Here is a 20,773-nt window from a genome sequence, read left to right as displayed (position 1 = left end):
AAATTGTACAAAGTTCCAATGTCCTTGAGAGTCGACAGGATTAACCCTATTCCTCTCTTTAAAATCAGATTAAGCGGGCTACGTTTTTTTCCGACTTTATTAACTAATTTAGAGTAAATCGGGGAGGGAAGGGAAAAAAATAGTTGGCAAAAAGTTTTGGTTAAATGGTGGCTGGCTGCAAACTTGCCTCCCGCTTTACGACACTTTCGAGTTCGCGTTCCTTCGTCATACGGTATATAAAAACAATCCGTGTTCGATCCTTTTCGATAAAATTCAAAATCGTAATGTATATGCCGTCAACGAACACCGTATTTCCTTCTGCATGGATAAAAACGGCATGGTTAAAATTCCACTCCACAAATATTTCAATTCGCGTAATATTATTCCATAATATCGGTTCAAATCAACTCGTGGAAATGATTGTCAAATCTTCGTATGAAATACTTTTATCTTATAAATCACTATGAACAAAATTTAACACGATACAAGGAAGGCGAGTGATATTTTTATAAGAAGAATTGCTTACTTTTTACTTCATTTATACTTTCATTATCGTTTAAATTAGTAATTTTATCTCGTAAAGCGTTAATTTATCATTGTTCTAAATCAATTGATTTACACGATGGATAAAAATGGACGTATCATATATTATTACCATGTATGCAACACCGTGTATGTGATGAGATCGAACGTGTATAAAACTATGTATGTGAAATAATATTTATACACGATAGCTTCATTGAAACTCCGATTTTCCTAAAATCAGATTTTCACATGGAAAAATTTCACTCAATAATTCTTCCTTTTTCACACTTCTCTTCCAATCATACCACTCGATTTCGAACACACATTTTCACGTTTTCGATCACGTTTTACTGGAACTCGAGGAGGATAGAAAACTCGTGCGAAAAGATCAATCAAAGACTCACCGTTCACGATGACGATGACACCCACCAGCAGGCAGAGTAGCAAGTGTCGCAGGCACATCTTCTCTGATAGAGATCACCGAAAAAAAAGGGGGGAACACGCAAAAAAGGAATTCTCACTTGCTCCTCTCGTACATCGTTTTTTCAATCCCGCTGGTGCAAAAAGCCTCCCCTCGCCCTTTCTCGATTTGTCTTTGACGATCAGTCGACCAGGGGCAGCCGGACGTTCATCGCGATCCTGGCATTTGTTATCATCTTGCCCGAGAACTCTCTCCAGTAAGGAGCTCCAAATCCTTGTGCCCGTTACTTTCCAAATATAACAGCGAATGGCAACGATCAAAGGGTGTTGAACGATAACCTCAATAAAGATCGAACGACAGACGGGACATAAGATCACGGTTGCTCGAGTAGACTCGGGCCGACAGTAACCAGATTGAGTAGATTCGACGGTAATTCGAATACTCTCCGTTGAAATCCGTGTTTTCGTCCCTTTCTCTCCTTCTACCCAAGATCGATGGTATCCCTTTTCTCCCCCTTTCCAACTTCTAGACTTCGTCGACTTCTAGACAGCCCTTTGTCCCCAGCCTTTCAACCCTCGAAGATATAATATCTCTCCCTTGCCACACGGATCTTCGATCTGGTTGTTTGTTCCTTGATGACGTCAGCTAGCCAGAAGCTGCCCCGCGATCCTTTGCGAGCTTCCCTTAAGAAGCCAGGGATGAAACGGAATCCCCTCTCGAGACACGGTGATCCCGACCGAACGTAACCTTTTAACGTAATTACTTTTACCGAGATCCTGCAAATTTTAATAAATCCCCGTCTGCCCGCCCCCTTAAACACCATCGAGCTTCATCCTCTTGCACCACCAACAACCGAACCATCGAGTTTTAACAACCCTTGTTACAAACTTGCCGAGCCCCGCGTTGATTCCAAAGTTCTTCCCACTCGATAGATTATTTCAAAACTCCTCCCTACGCGATACCATTCCAAGAAGGGAAGCCCAAATCACCGACGAAACCACTCGAAAGAAAAGATCGGCACGAGGAAGCGTGGGAGCGTGAACGAGGAACACCACGAGACCACTTCCGGCCACGGCGGACTCGCGGCGCTTACTGAATCTCTCTCGCGGCGCTCCTCGAGGCTGACGAGCACGTTTCTCACCCCCACCATCGGCCGCCTGGCCGCCACACGACAGGCCGCGCGGCGATCGGCCGCGCATGCACACTACCACCAATCCACCGTGGTTACGCGCGACTCGTCGTCGTCGTCCTCGTCGTCGTCGTCGTCGTTGTTCGCGAGCGTCGCGATGCCTTTCAAGAAGCGAACTGACTGTGAGCAGCGAGCAAAGGCGCGCGTTTGGTGGGGCGGAAGAGAGAGAAAGCGCAGACACACACGTATACGGGGCGGGAACCGACTTGCGGCACAAGTTATGACCTCAAAGGGGTCGTTAACGAGCGCCCGCCAAATTAGTATAACGGCCACTCCTCTCGCCCCCCGCGATATGGAAGCAACCTCTTTCTCTCTCTTTAAGTTTCTCGAGTTAAGTTAAGGGAAGGGGGTCGATTTCGAAAGAAGAGGATAATTGGAGATGGGGCGTTTTCGAAGGGGACGATTTTGAAATTGCAAGGTGGGACGAAATTTTTGTTGTTATCGTCGGTTTTGTGATAAATAAATGTTAGAATATATATATCGTGGTATTGGTGAAATATTACGCTATCGCCGGCCGCTTTCATCTATTTCAAATGCGTTCCGCATTAATATTAACGGTAAGATTAATATGCGATATACGTGGCAAGATCGAAAGCACAAAGAGACTCGGTAACTCGGAATCTACATCAAAATTCGCATAGTGATGATATACTGATATCAATATTGCTTTCGAAGCACGTGTCGGATCACGTTGCATCAAAGATTAAGAAGATGTAATAATAATATAACGAGTATAAAGAATTTCCGCGAAATTCTAACCCACAAATTTATTTAAATAATGGTAAGATTTTATCATTATTTCGAAACGTCACGATTTCATTATTGGCCGCTCGCTACAACGAGAAGAGGTAATGCGACACGTTCCAACATCATTAACACGTTCGTTCTCGACAGGATGCATCGAACATACTCGAGAGAATATTCGACGCTTTTTACGAGAAAAATCCACAAGCATCAACACTCATCGACGATCGTTAATTAATCTCCTCTATACGATCTATACGATCGCATATCGGCAAGTAATGCAACCTATCCGTATACTAACGAGCTGCGCGTCACACACGATCGATATAATTAATAATTAGTTTCTCCGTATCAAAGCAGTATCGCGAACCCCGCTGTCTCTCCGGAGACGTAAATAATTATTCAATAGCTGCCACAGTACAAGCCATAATCAACAACGTGTCAATCTATATCTCATTTAACAGAGAGGCGCCCTTTAAAAGACCGACTGGCTCGTCGGAATAGAAAGGAATCAAAGTGTCTTTATTCCATTTGTTCTTCGATCTTGTCCTCGTCTGATGACCGAATTATATATACCGTGTTATATTATGATTTTCAATGTGTGTACATTAATTTCTTATTATAAGAAAAATAAGTTGTTTCAATTTAAGAAAAAGAAAAAATACAGTCTTTTTAATAAAATAAACGAATTAATGAAATCAAATATCGAACTTTAACAATCTTATATCTCTCCGCGAAGTTCTACAATATTTAATTCGTTCCACATCGATTCTTTACATTCCATTGAAAATCTTTCGAACGCAACAAGAACTTTAAATTTCGCTTTACGCTTAAAAAAAAAAAAAAAATCTCTCTTCATCGACAATAGCCACAAAATATATCGTAGAAGGTAGCTCTAAATCTCTCCTCTCTGGAGAATCGAAAAATCATCCCCCGAGTTCTTGGCCTTCTCGATCCTTTCAAGGGACGAGCACTACGATTTAACAAGCAATAACTGGATGAAAACAGACTGAGATGAATTCGTTGGGCGGCGAGAAAAAAATTCCAAAAAAAATAAAAAAAGATTTTTTTCGTACCGTCCTTTGATGCCTTCAAAGCAACCCCCCTCATTTCGATTCTGTTTTACTTCGCCCGCATATCGATATTCACCCCTTCTCGCGCCCTTTCTCCCCCTCCCCTCCCTGCTTTTTTCACCACCTCTCTTCGCTTCATTCGCGTCTTTCGTCGACCAATTTTCGGCTTCGCGGAGAACGTGAACGTGAAGGCAAGCAAGGGTGGAAAGAGTGATAAAGGAATCGAGGAAAAAGAGAATAACCGCCCCTCATTAACCGCTGCTGGTACCTCTATGGGGTGGAGAGCTTAAAGCCTAAAAGAGGGTAAAATTTCCCTGTCCGTGCTGAAACGGATTTCACTGGTCCACAGATAAATCTATTTCCAGTACGATCCGATTGAAACTTTTCTCTTTTAAAGGATATTATCGTTAAGTCCCCTACCAGTCGTGTATCTTCTCTCTCTCTCTCTCTCTCTCTCTCTGTTTCTCTCTCCTTTCGTTTTTCCTATCTACTTTTTTTTCCCTTCTTTCGAGCAGATTTCGAAGTGATAACGATCCTTTGTTTCGTTTGCTGATTATGTTGAAAAGATATTGTAAAAGAATCGTAGGATTTTGGGAAGAAATAAATGGGTTGAATTATCTTAGGTCTGACTATACGCGTTCTAATACCACTGGCAATGCTACGTGAAATTTTCATCTCCTCAAATAAAATCTTCCTTTTTTTTTTTAAATAGTGTATTTGATTGGAATAATTTTTAAACACGCGTAATTCTATGAATATTTTTATGCTCGTAATAATTATTGTTTCTAGGATTTGATTACTCTTCGAATATCTTGCAATTTTTTTTTCAACTTCTTCTCTTTTAATGTACGAATACGAATGTTTTAATTTGCACGAATATATAGTGTATTTATTTAAAAATTATTACGTTTTATTTAAAATATACATTTCCCTCGATAATATAATTAGAATCGAAATTATCGTCTCGTAAAGAATATTTGGAAATTATATATATAATAAAATATGTATCACGTCATTGCCAATTGGAATTTGCAAAAAGTATCCAATGCGAAAAGTATCTTCATAAAGTGGTCGGTATTTACCGTGTGACGTTTATTTGCATGCATATTGACGGAATAAATTACGAAATTATAGCACAAAACCGAATCCAGTCCCGATCGTCGCAAATGATATTCCCTCGAAACAAAATATACTAAAAAAACACACAGATTTTAAATCATTTATTTAAAACTTACTTATGAAAATGTTCAATTTTAATTCTCTACCAATCGTTCGAGTTTTAATCGTTCATTTTCATATACATGGCACATCTAAAGTCTTAATATAACGTGAAAACGATCCTTCATGCAAAAATAACGTAAAATAATTTTTTATATAAGCCTTCATTTTCCCTTCATTTTTCAAAAATATCGATTATACGAAATTCCCTGCGTACATATGAAAAATAATGATTAATTAATTTAACTAATACAAATACAAAAGGAAAAGATTTTTTTGAACCCTTTCTTTAAAATTATTTCATTCCACATTTTCTTTTTACTTTCAGGAATCTTCTCTTTTCGATACATCCCTATTTATCCAATCCACCTGCCAAAGAATTAATCACCTTTAATTTGCAAATAAATCATGCATCTTCCGTTTTGTAATTATAAAAAAATTACATCTAATTTCACGATACCTGAATAAGTGAATTCAGCGCGGGTCAAAAGTAACCCGGTCACCGTCCAATCATCGTCCACCCTTGCCACTGTTAATACAGAGCACGCAGTTCATCTCTCACACACGTCGGGAAATTCACACCATCGCCTCTGGATATTTGTTAACGATGACAATAGTTTAACCGTAATTTAAACGATCGTGGAAAACGCGTGACAGGCGACAAACGCGTATGATGTAATAACTTGCGGGATAAACCAAGAACCGTCCGTTTAATGGTTGTAATAAAGAAGAAAACGCGGGTGTGAATTATTGAATACCGCGTGGAATTCACCGTGAAGGGCTGAAAGAGGTTGTTCGAAAGCGAGGCCGTTAATAATGAAAGCGGCGCATTCCCGGTGTGTGTTTCGAGTCGCGGACCAAATTAATGTTTTAAACGAGAGAACAAGAACGTCGCTGTTGTCCGTCGACTTTCTCGCGCCCATAATTAATAAAAAAGAAATGTACACGCGACTTTTTGGACCGACAAATGCCCGAATTGGACGATATCGAAGAGAAATCGAACGGAAGAAGATGAAGAAAATATTCGAGGATCGATATTGACAGAGAAATAAATAATAATCGAGATAGTCGAGAATTCGAAAAAATTCGATATCATCATCAGTTTAAAAGAAATAAAAAAGTTCTTTGATCCTCCAAATATTTCATCCCCATTTCTATTCCAAACTATCTAAACCCGCCCACGCGTCATCCCCCGCTCCTTATCCCCCGTTATCCAATTGATCACGGCAGGCCGCAGTTCGATTTATTATTTAATTTTAATTATTCGTCGTCGATTCGAGCTCGATTTAAGCGCAAACACCGTCCATTTTCCCCCCCCCCCCCCTCTGTCCCCCTATCGGACATTATTCCCCGCCACACATATGCGAAATACCGTGCTCGCGCGAATTACCGTGGCCTGCCCGGATAAACCGACCACCCCGTATAACTGTCCAAGTTTATCCAGCGTATACCGTTCGCCAACGATTATTGTGACAATTTCATTTCGCATTATCCAGCCGAACGGCCAATGACTCTATCGGCGAAAACTACTACCTCGTTCTACCTGAACCCACGCCCCTCCCCCCCTCCAACCCCTACGGAACCGTGTTGCGTTCGTCCCCGTTCGTACGAAACGGCTACTACACCGTACCCAGGCTACACCGTTCGCTAAATTTCCCTTCGGGACATGTTTCGCGCATATCGAAATCCCATTTAATCGAAATTTCGAATGAGCCGCGCGTTCGCCGCTCCCCCTCCCTGCCCCTTGCCCATCCCCTGCTACCGACCTTGCATTTGCAAGGAGCGACGAGGAGGGGAGGAGGGGGAAAAAAATGGGCAGTGGATTGGAAATTTATTCGAGGTGGATTGCACAGGATTGCAGTAAGGGTACAGTTTTTCGGGGCTGATGTTAGGCAGGAGCAAGTTGGAAATGGTAGGAAAGTAGTTTGAAATTAGCTTTTATTTTTTCGAAAGTATGTTATGAATCTGTGAATGGATAAATAATAAAACAATTGTAGCGAGATGTGCTGTAAGTATAGCGAATGAACGGAGTAAAATAAATCACGGGTCGTAAAGGCTAACCATAATAAGACAAATACATCAGCGTACAAGTAAATACGTTAGTCGAATAGTAGGGATATATTTCTGTGCATTTGGGATTAATTCAGGATTAGATATATTTAGCATAATTTGAACTAGATTCGAGATAAATTCAATATTGTTTCGAAATAGATTTGAAGTAGATTTTCGAATCAAATAAGGGGATTGGGTTTATTAATTTGATTAAATTTATTTCGAGACTTTAAAGCACTTCGACGGGAACAGAAGGAAGAAGATTCTCAATTCTCAAGTTTCCATTCATTACGTTTCTCGATCCTGTACTCGATCGAAAATTAGTGGAACGAACAACGTACGTTGTGGAAACATACGTTTATGCGCCCGTTTAATTCGATATTTGGATCAACGGTTAAATTGACATTCCATCGCGAACCGATCGTTGATCGCGGCCCATCCCACAAAGAAATTAGATTCAGCTTGACGCACGGATGAATTTCTAGCATCGGTTCTCGTGCAATTAACGATACAACGTTTAAAGGCGAGTGCCGGGCTGACGTATCGTTGACCGAAATTCAAAGTAAATAAGGTATCAGTCAAACTGGCGTTTCTACCGTTTCTGACCGCGTCAGCTTTCAAAATTCTAGCTGAAAGAACTAATTGGATCCCGAAATATCGGATTGAATAAGCGAGCTCGAATAAAACTGTTCGCCGAAACGAAATAATTACCTCCCGGACACGTTTATTCCGCGTGTCCGTTAACTATGCAACGAAATTTTGCGGTCTCGATCCTTTGTCCATCCTCGATTCAATAAAGAAAATACACTTTGTGAAAAATGGCGAGCAGCCATAATTTATTTACTTGATACGCACTACCGTACCCATAAATACATCGTCATTGTAAAAAAAAAAAATTGAAAGAAACGCTGGTCATTATTATTATCATTAGAAAATAATTCGTTTCCTTTTTCTTATATAATCTCATTTTTCTTCATAGAATTTTCGTTTTCGACAAAAATTTACTCGTATTATCCGGCAAGCTCTTTAAATATTCATAATGATAAGTTCAAATTAAATTAAGTAGTAGCGAGAAATTTCTCTCGAAATCGATAGCACCTATCCCAGAGGAATAATTATAAACGCGTGAAACAACAGTTTCTTACGCTCTCCAACTATTTTCGCATCTTTTACCAATTCAACGGCCTAACTTCTGAACCTCCCCCCGTTCTGATTCCCCGTTATCTCACTTACCCGAAATAAGTATCTAATATACAGAATGTTCTTCGTACACCACTGAATATCAGTTACTATAAATCATCCCCTTAACTTCCCGAGCAAAATACCCTCGCACACACCTGCAACGCTACAACTTGGACCAACAGAGTCGTACGAACAGATCCTCTCTCAGAACAAATGCAAAATTACCATAAACAAAATTGTCCCCCGTCCAGAAGAAGAAAAACCCTCTCCGCTCCGAAACAAAAATCGGTATATCGTCCGTCATACGAACGATCAACGATATTCACGATGTTAAAAAAAAAAAAAATTAAAAAAAAAAGACGAAAGAAAAATAAAGCATTGATATTCGTCATACATACACGTTGGTCGCGCACACGCACGCACAGAATTCGTCGAAAAAAAGTTGATTGCCTATCAGCGGCGGGCTACGATAACAGGTGGACTGTTATGAGAATAAATTCACGGAGGGTGGAAAAATCGTGGATCGGCCGATTTTTCAGCGCTCGTTACACGCCGAGATTCGCGAATAAGCAAACCGTTTCCACGCGCCGATTGTCCCCCCTCGATCCCGCGTCCCTCGATTATATCCGCGTGGAAAAGAAGAGGAGGAAGAGGGAGGGGGAAATAAGAAGGGGGAGGATGCAAACATAGGACGAACCCTTTCCCTCCGGATCGACCGATCCATTTTTTTCATCTTTCACACAGCCAAGAATTTTTCAATATTCGCTACACTTCCCTCGGGATGTTACCGCGTATCGATATTCCATTTCGTCGGGGCGGAATCGAGCGACCGTGGCGACGCTGCACAGATCACCTCTACTCTGGCGAACAAGGAGGGGAAGGGGAGAGAGGAGAGAGAAAGAAAAATAAAGGAACGCGCTGAAAGATGTGACGAGACCGTCGTTTACCTTTATCGCCGCCCTTACCAGCCGAGCCGAGTCGTTATATGAACTGGCACCCTTAACGCTTGCCTCCCCATGGGGAATTTATTCGGCCACCGAAATGGCGGTACTTACGGCCTGTCGTCGATTGAAACCGGGCCTCCTGCGTTCCTATCGTATTAAACGGGTATAATACCCTTTACTCGAGGATGTCGTCTTTATTTCGAATGATTGGTATCTCGATACGTTGGGATGAAGTTTTTGATATTTTGGTAGATCGGTAGGTATTTATGTGTGAAGCGTACGATGATTTCTTTCAACTTTACGTTACGAATACTTGTGACTTTGTAGGTACTTGAAAAGTATTTCTTTTATGGCGAGTATTAATTTTTCTTTAAAACAGAATAATTTAAATCGGACAATTTTATAAAAATTTAATTAATTGAATAAAGTGAAATGGGATATATTTGTAATAGCACTTCTGAAAATTTCCCGCCATTTTTAATAATTGCTTTAATCGAAATTTTTTAAATTTTTAAATTGAAATATTTTATTGTACAATGTAAAGTATATCTGAACGTTTAAAAAGGAAAAATTCCCGATATGGAATATTTGAAAATGAAATATCATATTAATTCTTGGCTCGAATTTAAAAGAATTTTTGCGCTTTTTATCCTTTATCTATTTTTAATTATTTCCAACCGATAAAATAATAATGTTTTAAGTATAAAATCAAGTCCTCCGTTTCCATTTTTAACCAAATGTTGGGAGAATATATTTCGGATCTCGTTTATCGATACCGGTGCAGAAGGGACAATTCGAATGAATAATTCGAATATTTGTTGCTTGCCTAGGGATTCGTATTCAAATTCATGCGTCCGGATGAAATTTTTGACGGAGAAAAGTTCTCGTGGAAATGCTGGTCATTCATCGAACGAAGTAAGGGAAATTTTTTAATTTAAACTTCGAATAAACAAAGAAAGAGGGGAGGAAAAATAAATTTTTATTAAAATTCCTTCAATCCTTCGCAAATATTTAATAATCATTGAGAATAATTTTTAATAACAAACTTGTAGGAATTCCTATCCTTTCATGATTTTTCAACATTTTATTCGCACGATTGAACACGTTCTTGAATGTTTTTGAATTTTGTGAATAGGAATATATTTGTTTTAAAAAATTCTTGAAAATATTCCTCGTGAAATTTTTTTGTGAAAAGATGCGCAATCGTGATCATCGTATTATGGATACGAACAAATTTGACGAATATAATTCAATGGTTAAATAAAGAAAAAATTATAATGAATTGAAAAGAAATGAAATATTTTTACTTTGAAACTATCATATCCTTAGATCGGTAATAAAAAAAAAATTAAACAAAATAAATGGTGCACGTGATAAAATACTACGATTCTATGAAAATATATAACGAATTCTTTTAATTTTTCAATTTAATATTACAATAACATAAAAAAATAAAGAATCTAAAATATTTTTACTTTAATTTTTAAATCACTTACGAAATATGAAGAAAAATAGAAATGTGTAAGTAAATTCATGGAACATATATTTTATAATTTCATTTCATTGAAATTTCATATTCCAAGATTTTTTCTTAATCAATAGAACAAGTACTTTTAATCCGCGCAGTATTAAGCAGGATTTTCGGCCTAGATCTTCCTAATTTTCTAAAATATTAATTCGAGAGATTTATAGTTCACAATATATGTTTATTGTATACAAATAATCCGAAATTAATATAAAACGTCCATAAATAATTAACGCGCAGCAAGAAACCAATCAAGTTAATCAAATTTAAAATTGAATCAATTTAACAATGGCCTTGCTAATTATTGTTGCGTGATATTTACAGATATGACAAACATTTATAATTCTCATATAACATTCCGTTTATGTATATTTCTCTATTGGAAAGTTAATTAAATTTTAATTGCATTCATTTCACGGCAAATAAAACGATACGTAGTTGTGCACAACGTTAAACTTTCCAACGATAATCACAGTTGGTTATCAAATTATTCTCCGGATCACAAAAATTTATAATTTGCAAATTTTTAATATTTAATCGTACTAACACAATTATTTTTTCCTTCTCTTTCCACCCTCCTTTTCCTTCGTTACAAAAACGCTGAAATAATTCTAATGAAATACCGTGGAAATATTTTAAAAATTACAACATTTTACAAAATTATCCAATACTGCACAATCTATATCATCCGCAATCCTTCCGTTTTCTTTTCTTTTTTTTTACCTTCTATTCTTTCATTACACATTTCTGCCAAAAAATACCAATCTCAATCCGCCAATATTTCATAACACCCCTACAAACAATTCCATCGTTTCCAAACTCGAAACATCCACAAAGAATCTAGCGACGAAAACCGAATATCCCAAATGTACATAGAATGGGGAAAAAAGAACGCGTTCGTATACAGAGAGAATGGAGGGACCTTGGAAAAATCGGACGCCCAAAGTTGTCTCGGCGGAATTCGGTATAATCGAGCACAATGGAATCAGGCGGAGGTATCGAGAGGAAACCGAGAAACAGAGAAAGAGAGAGAGAGAATTCGCGTGACAAGTGGGTGAAAACTTGGCGCGAAAAAGCCAGCCATATCCTGGAACGCTTTATCGACGCGTAGAACCGGCCAAATCCCTGGGGAACGTCCTGATGCTCCTCTCAAAAAGAGGCGAAGGATGAAGGTGGATGAAGAGGGTTGGGTAAGGATTTTTCTTCGCGGCACGCAAAGCGTGCAAATTAGAGTGGCGGAACGGCAAAGGGAAAGTTCTCGGCCTTTCTAAATTCGGAGGCTCGCGCTGAAATATTAAATTATCGCGCGGCCAACTTTCAATTTAATTAATGCCAATGGAAGTCCGGTGACCCAAAACTTGGCCGGTTCGCAGTTGCGGTTCAGAGATATCTTTTCAAGCTTTTTTCCTCCCCCTTCCCCTCCTTCATCCCCCTTTTTCTTTCTTCCCTTTTCGCGCCGGCTCGTTTATCCTTCGACCAGAGAGATATTTACGCGGGAGCGTGAATGTAAATAAAGGAGGAGCGCGAGAATTCTGATGATTTTTTTTTTGAAGCGAAAAGAGGCTGTGGAGGAGAGTTTGAGAACGGATTTTTTTTGTCGAGGGATCGAATATGAGCGAAAAATTTTAAAAATTGGACAGAGGCGATCGTAACGATAACTTGGGGAATGGATTTTTCTGGGATGAGAAGACCGTCGAACCGTGGCAAGGGTTAAAAACATCTGCCGCGATCGAGGGATCGATATAACCATCAACGAGGTGTTCATTTCGAAAACACCGAAGAAAGGTATATATGAAAAAGATGGACGAAGAGGAGAAAAAAGGAGAGAAGAAAAAAAGAAAAAGCAGGAGAGAATTTGGACTAAGGGGTGGAAAGGGGAGGAAGCTTGCAAACTGGCTTGCGGTGGTGATTCAATTTAAAATGGACGATGGAAGGGGTGGTTTGGGCGTATAGACACGCGGATGTCTGGTGCGTGTGTACACGAGCTCGCAGATGGCACCCCCACGCCTCGTTTCCGCCCGTATTATATTACTTTCTATTGGCTCTCGTCACCCTGGCGCGAACAGAAGGAGCGATGCGAGAGGAGGGCGAGGCTAGAAGCGAGAAAAAAAACTGGCAAGCCTGCACCGTGAATCCGCACTCATAAAAGCTCCATTTTACACGTTTCGATGGCACCAGGGAATAACGTCCGTTTCGCGATATTTTTTTTCCCCTCCCCCATCTTTTTTCCATTCGCCACTTTTTTCTTCTCTCCTTCTCGCTTCGCGCTTTTTGTTTCGCTTTTTTTCCCTTTTCTTTTTTCTTTCGTTTATCTCCTTTTTTTCCCCTTTTTTCCTCTTTTTTCCGTGGGACCAGCGACACGCGGGATATGAAATTAAGGGAAAGCGAGAGAGGGGGGAGGAGGAGGAGGAGGAGAGACCCGTTGAGTTTCGAAACGACGCTGTTTGCGTTGGATTGTTTCGAACGAATTCGGCACTCTGCACGTATCGTTGGGTGATATCGAGTGTGGAAAGAAATTTAATTATTACGCGGTAAATGGGATCGGTAAATAGAAAAAGTGATTATATATGTTTTTCACGATGTATAAATGTAATATTGGATAATTAATTGTGAAACATCGAAGTGTAAGTGATTAAATTTATGCGATGAGTGAGCTGAGTAACGTGATATAATTTTCAATCGTAATTTCAAATATTGTACCGAGGATGACAAATGGGTAATTTAAAATTGTCGCGATATTTAATTAATCAGGATCATGATTATACGCATTTTATAACGAAGCTGTATGCGGTTAAATGCTTTATTAAAAAAATATATATATATATATCGAATCGAGAAATTCTTTCAACAATCTGCGTATTTCACATCGATCGTAGAATAAAACAAGAATTAAATCGACAGTGAGGAAACGCAATTTCATTTCCTCCATAAGGGAACAAATAAACGCACACCTTCTAGTGCAAATTAGAAGCAACAAGTGATGTCGCCTATTATTTAAAACGTAAAAATACGTTTGCATAAAGATTCATATTTACCAAGATCCCTCCATTTCTCTATCATCTCCTCCTTCTTTCCCGGTTATATAGAATACAATTTCAATCGGATTAAACAGAAATCACGCTGCATGCTCTCTCGATGGCGTATTTTGCCCCGAACGAAAAATCGAAAAAAAAAGAAAGAAAACGAAGGAAAAAGGATAGGAAGATGGAAAAAGTAAAAAAAGAATAGAGCAGTGTTTCCCAACCTTTTTTTGGATTATAACTACATTTAAATCTCTTAAAAATATTTAGAGGAAGGAACGTCATTTTTACCATAATAATACTATTTTAAATTCTTTTATCTTATTCTTTTCTTTAAAAAATATCCTGAAATATTCTAAACATATTTTTTTATCTTTTAAATAATCTTTTAAATAATCTCTTAAAATATCCAGCATTTCAAAAATAAAAATACCCCTCTCACAACGTACATCAAAATTGACATTATCATTCGATTTGACCGAAATAACAAAACACCTAACAAAAATGGAATACTTAAACGATCAAAAAAAAAAAAGAGTTTACCCAATTTTCACCCACTTCACGTTGCGAAGCACTGTAATTCCACCTATCCCCGTATAGTTTCATACATTTTTCCCGATCATTTTCCGGGATGGTCGCGAAACGCACATACGTTTCTTCCATACATAGGGTGCACACTGCGTGAATACGCTATTCGATAAATTCTGGGCGGCGAATGGGCCGTTACGCTCGCTAGGAGGCGAACAACGCTAAACACGCCCACAAAAAGGCACAGAAACCCCACAGAAATGGGTTTGGACGAGGAACGTGACCGGTCTTGCATAGGAGGAGGAGAGAACCCCACCGATATTCAATCGCAATGTCAATCGGGTTTACCCCCTTTTCTCGCCCTGATAAACTGCCAGTGCTTTGAAACGCTTGCAAATACGTGCGCCGTTAATAAACCGGGAAAGGGTTTCGAACCCGTTCTCCAGATAGCCACAGGATTTTCCACACCCCGGGGGTGAATGAATGAATCAGCCGATGGGAACGAGATGGAAATAATTATGAACCGTACGAGCTTTCACTGTTTCCTGGTTTAATTGTTTTTCTTTTTTTTTTTCTCCAAACAGGATTTTTGCGAAGGTATGCGTGTCCACGGAGAATTGTTCTTATTTTCTTCAACGAAGATCGAAAAATGAATTGGAGAAAAAATTCATAAACGTATCATAAGATTGAAATAAAATCCTGATTAAATTAATTCCTTTCATCTCAATCTTTGATCGGTCCTAATTTGTAACTCGAATTACAATCGGATATACACTCGGTATGTACTCCATCATCCAGAATCCGCAAGAGTGAACTTGCAATGGCCAAAAGACCCCCCCAATTAATATCCTTCCGACACACCGATCCCATCCCCCCGCTTCGCCACGCTTTCCAATTTTAAACGGTTTCCAAAAGCTGGTGCACCAAACCGCCAATAAATCCTCGTACCGTCTCCTCGAAAAGAATTCTCGCAAAGGGAGGAGGACAAATCTTTCTCTCCCAATGATGGGCCGGTGTGTTTTCTTGGCCGTCGAATCAGGAAGTCCGCACCGGTCCTCTCTAAATAAAGCATGAACTTGGGGGAGAGTTCGGTTCCAATTTAATGGGAAAGCGGCGGACTCTCTCCGCAGCTATGTGACGCCGTCCACTTGGCAATCCGGTTGAATACGCCGCATCCTCGCCCACCAGGCCGATCGCCCTGCCTATCTTCTGTTCCATCTCACAATCTCGACCTCCGCCAACCCACCCCTCCTGTGCCCCCACGATGGTCGTGGGAAACCACGTCCTGGCGTCACTCCAAATTGCGTGCAAAACCATCAGTGGTAAATGTGAACGACGAATGGCCCCCATTCGAGACCAGCCCACGTTTGCGATCCTCTGTGCCTACCGATCGCGATCGATCGCCATGTTGTCGCCGCTACTCACCGAAGATAGTCGTGGTTAATGAATATATCTTTCGATCGAGAGCCTGGTTTAACGGCTCCATTACTATCCTTTCGTTCTTGCGCTGTCCCACTCTGATGATGATAAGGTCGATAATCGAAGGTAACGAGAAGAACGTGACAATTTTTAATCTTCAGTTTTGTATTTTAAAGGAGATAAGGTAAGGAATGTAATTCTTTAATTCTTCCGAGATATTTATCGTGAAATTTGTTCAAGAAAGGATATAGATGATCGTAAAAGTTCGAGGGAAAGTTTAATTTCCAAGGTGGCTGTTGCAAAGAAGAAATTTAATTCAAAGGGATCGGGACGAAGGATCTAAACCGGCTCAAAATTAAAGGGAATCGCGTTTCGGTGGGTTTCTACCGCGCTCAATTTCACTGCCGTTCCCCTCCACGGTGTTAACCCGAAGCATCCACCTGACACTTGGACGTTCCGATCCAAGTACCTTGGCCCGACCAATCTGACGACTCTACTCCGAGAAGTCCAACTCTGAGAAGGCTTCGATCCGACCGACCAGCCAATCTAACACCTCCATCAACCAATACGGCGATCCTGGCTGGCCAACCGCTGTGACATCTCTTCCAACTATTTATCTATTCCACCTATTTCGCTTGTCGTAGCCAGATACAGACTCCTCCTGCTTGCTCGACCACGTGCCAGACCGTACGTTGTCCTATTCGACTTCCGTCAAATGGATCCCGTGTTTCTTGAGAAACTATCGATATTTCCACGGTGAAATCGTACTTTGCAAAGAATAATTATTTTAATACAATCTCATTGTCTTCTACTCTGTCCTCTTCTGTAATTCTTTAACGTTTAATATTTTTTTTCGTCACAATTATTTCGCAATCGCGCGTTATTTCAACTGAAATGAAACTAAAAGTTTGCAACGACATCCTGTGCCGTAATCACAATATCAAAAATTCGTTAAATTTCTCTATCGATCGAATAATATTTAAAAAAAAAACGTGTATCGTATTAACATGCATCGTGATCGTAACATCGTAGCATCCCTGTCAAACATATCTCACGATTAAACGAATCTCTTTGTAATCGTTTCAAAATATCGTAACAAATAAAGTCGGGAAAATTCCCATCCACAACTCGCCGGCTATTTTTCACAAAAATAGAGCTAGCTTCGAATCCAATAATGCCGAGTCATAAACTCCGCCATATATTGTCATCCTTTCTTATAACACACGTCAATGGCATTTTCAACTTATATTTCCACGAGAGACTTCAATTTCGATCGTCAATAATAACATTTTCAACCCACACTCCCTCGCCTTTTCCCAAATTTCCAATTCAAGCAAACACTTTAACGCAATTAATCCTACATCCGTGCTCTCGTTCTCGGAAAAATCCAGGGCATAAACGGAACAGCCACCCCAGATTTTCCACGAATCAAGGCTAACAAATGAGCGGCGTATTTTTCTTCTTCCTTCCTTTTTTTCTTTTTTTCTTGATCGTTAGTCAATACCAATATCGGTGGAGCAATTAAATTACGGAGGAAGTCGGGGGTTCTGGTCGCGCTCGACCCGGTAATTGTTGCGGTCTTCGTAGATGGCCCCGGCCGGCAATATTCGTCGGCGCCCGATACATCGACACCAGATGTAATTAGATCGACGACGCTTCTAGATTTCAATTTCGTCCGGAGGCCGAATTACCGGGTACACGCCGCTTCCTGTCGTTCCGTGGCATAATGTATCGCCGTGTTAATCGAAACCTTCCACCCTCCCTCCCCCAGAACGCCATCAATTAACGAAATCGTCCGACGATCTCGCCCTCTCTTTTTCGAAACACCCGGCACAACTTTTCATCTATCGAGTTAAACGATAAACGAACGCGATTCGAGAATCAGGAAAGTTGAAGAAGGGTGCAAGATTCTTTCTTCTTCCGTTCTTCTTTCCTAAAGTCGATCTTGCGAAAAGACGTAGGGCGGGTGAGTTTTTTCGCGAATATTTACACAATTTTTGGTTCACGCGTGTGAAAAAATTGTTTGGATATTGTTTTAAAAATGAATTATTTATTTACGTTTTGAAAATTATTTCATTAATCGAGTATCGATCGAAACGATTTAATCATTTTACTTAATTTAATTTGTATTCGTACTGATTGCAATTTCTAAAAAATTTTTCAAATTTCCAAGCAAAAAAAAAAATTATATATTTCCAAAGTGTCGAAACGAGAAGTGTGAAACGAGAATTATTTGAACGAGTATTAAAAAAAGTATAAACGACAAAATCAAAAATTCTTCCATGATAAAATGACGAAAATATAATCGGGGAATAAATGGAAGAATGGCAGCATGAGTAGTTACAATAATGAAGAAACAATGGTCGTTGACTAACAAACACAGAATAGTAAAAAAAAAAGCATGCGGCCACGTTATCTACTATCAACGTCGAGAGCGTAACATCGGACATCAATTAAATATTGAACAGCGTTGTTACACACGGGCTAATCCTTTTATTGCGCCGTTAAATTTGATTCATTCGCCGTCTCGTAAAATTTAACTTTCGATTAAACCGTCGCGTCGCTCGTTTAATGCGATTGGCGCTTTTGGGATTTAAAGAACAATAAATTTAGCGAGAAATCAGGAAAAACTGCCATTCTCGTACGTCGACGTTCGTTGTATCTTTTTTTTTTTTATTTTTATCTTTCTCCTTTTTTTTGGCTCTACTAATGAATTTATCTGTCGACTATGCGGCCTCCCTTTATATATTGGGACATTCTGCGTAACTGAACTTCAATCTATTTGTTAACATAATATTTATATTTATACGATTATCTTTTTGAAATTTAAAAAAAAGTAAAGAAGAAGAAACTACCATATCTGTTTGCTTTGTTAATTTCCCTCTCGTTCTAATACGAAGTATAATTTAAAATGTTATTTTTTATAGGGCTTGCAGCAATGATTTTATTTAAACATTAATGATTCAATTGATAGTTAATCAAGTAAAAATTATTCATAATATTAAAAATATTCAAATGTTCAAATATTCAAATCTTACCTAAAATTATGATACACCAACTTAGATTACTACTATCGCAAATAAGCCGATATTTGCTCTCGATATTCCACCGTATGATACTCCATGAAACTCAGTTCAACAAGAAATTTAATCAAGCAAAATAATAATTTTTTCCAATCAACGAAATATACAAATCCTTTGATGAAATTAACATTAATTTTCGCATAAAAATCTAATAATGCATATCTAGTTACTTTAATAGAATAATAATTCAATTTTAATTGAACCTGCATATAAATTACATATTTAAATACATATTATGAATGATTAATTCTACCGTCCATGAGGAATATTACAAAAGAAACAAAAAGAAACAAAAAAGTGTAATGATAATCCCTAGAGCGATACAAATATCACTTCTACGTCTTGTTCCATGTTCCATAAATTCAAAGAACAAAAATCATTCGAATATTCCACGCGTTTCACCCCAATAATATCAGTCGACCATAAACGATCATCGATCGCTGCTAACATATCGATTCCCTTCTAACTGTCCATGAAACTTTCAAGCACATTTATCTCTCCACGGCCGGACAACGACGAGGAGGATTCGAGCCAGGTCGGCTTGGTCCACTTCGTAAGGACATTCGGACGTTTGTCAAATGTTTTCTTGCGACGACTGGTCGGAATCGGGTCGGACAAATTGGCCAGGCCAGCAAAAACCCCTTTCGACGTTCCCCCACGTCCCTCTTTCCACGTTGTTACCAGAGACTCGGCCCTTGCGCCACTGTTTTTGCAACTTCCTTCCGTTCCCCTCTCACGCAAGATTTCTCTATTACTTCTAATGAAACGTCGCGACCCACGAATCACACCCGCCATTGAACAAACGATAGGAGTTTATCTCGCGATTCAAGCAAGAAGTTGCCTTTTTTCTTTTTTTTTTTTTTTCTATCGATGGAATCGCGTTTCTTTGGTTGGATCGGTGAAACGAGTCTGTTTGTGGACAGATTTTGTGCTCAGGTCCAGGTATGTTTGAAGCGATTTCGAAGGCATTGTAAGTCCATTTTAATTTTAAGTTTTAATTTTTCCTTTCTTATACGATATTTCCTATTTAATATTTTCCTTTAAAACGATATTTCAAATTGTTGCCAGAAGTATATTATTATTATTATTATTATTATTATTATTATACATTCATAAGAAAATTAAGGAGTTGAAGAACAACTTGTGAGAAAAGTAATAATGAGTGATGTATATAACTATGACGAATAAAAAAGAATTTTATAACAATTCTATGTAATTAATTTATCATAGAAGCGAGTAATAATATTTAAAGTAAAAAATAAAAGGCGAAGTAGAATAACATTACGTACTAATTACTTTACTAAATTAGAAATAGTCATTCATGCTTGCAGGCATACTTCATTTAGCCGGCTATTTAAAGCGAATGTTAATTTATTAAACGCACTTTGCACGTGTATGCTTTCCGCCCAACCGTGTATATGTACTTATTATTGTTGGCAAAGTAAATGTTTTAATTATGAGCACCGAGCCAAAATAGTAACTCTTGTGCAGGAAACCTATTTGCATAATTATATACTTTTAATGTTTCATTTCGCTTCCTGATTTCCCTCTCTGAAATTGGCTATTTTCGACAACTTTCAATGCTCGAGATCTATAATTTTATTTATTTTTAAACATAATTCAAAGATCGAACACGTTCAATCTCGATCTCTCTTTTTTCGATAAACTAAATTAAATTTAATTTTCGTACGAATAATATACGTAGTCTAAATATCATGGAAATACACAACATTTTTTTTCAAAATTTAAACGATGATCTACTCAGAAACAGATCTTTGACTGTTTTCCTCGATTCTCCCGATTCTATCCCAAAATTAATAGAAACTCGACGAAGGTACAAAAACATTAAA

The 20,773-nt window shown here is 38.8% G+C and overlaps 1 protein-coding gene across 9 annotated transcripts in view; it reads right to left on the bottom strand.

Moving 5' to 3' along the window:
• Positions 1–20,773, bottom strand: part of LOC107999596 (carbonic anhydrase-related protein 10) — a 215,566-nt gene that overhangs the window by 174,122 nt on the left and 20,671 nt on the right. For 2 of the 9 annotated variants that reach the window (XM_062081783.1, XM_062081785.1), the window contains exon 1: positions 930–2,248. The exons of the other annotated variants lie outside the window; for them this stretch is intronic. In XM_062081783.1, coding sequence (XP_061937767.1) covers positions 930–987 — 58 coding nt within the window. In that variant the 5' untranslated portion in view covers positions 988–2,248. Of the gene's footprint in view, positions 1–929; positions 2,249–20,773 lie in introns of those variants that run through there. 9 annotated transcript variants of the gene reach the window in all.

This window comes from Apis cerana, linkage group LG11, assembly GCF_029169275.1.
Source record: "Apis cerana isolate GH-2021 linkage group LG11, AcerK_1.0, whole genome shotgun sequence".
Taxonomy (NCBI): Eukaryota; Metazoa; Arthropoda; class Insecta; order Hymenoptera; family Apidae; genus Apis; species Apis cerana.
Note: the sequence above shows the minus strand (reverse complement) of the source record. Positions and strands in the feature narration are given on the sequence as shown.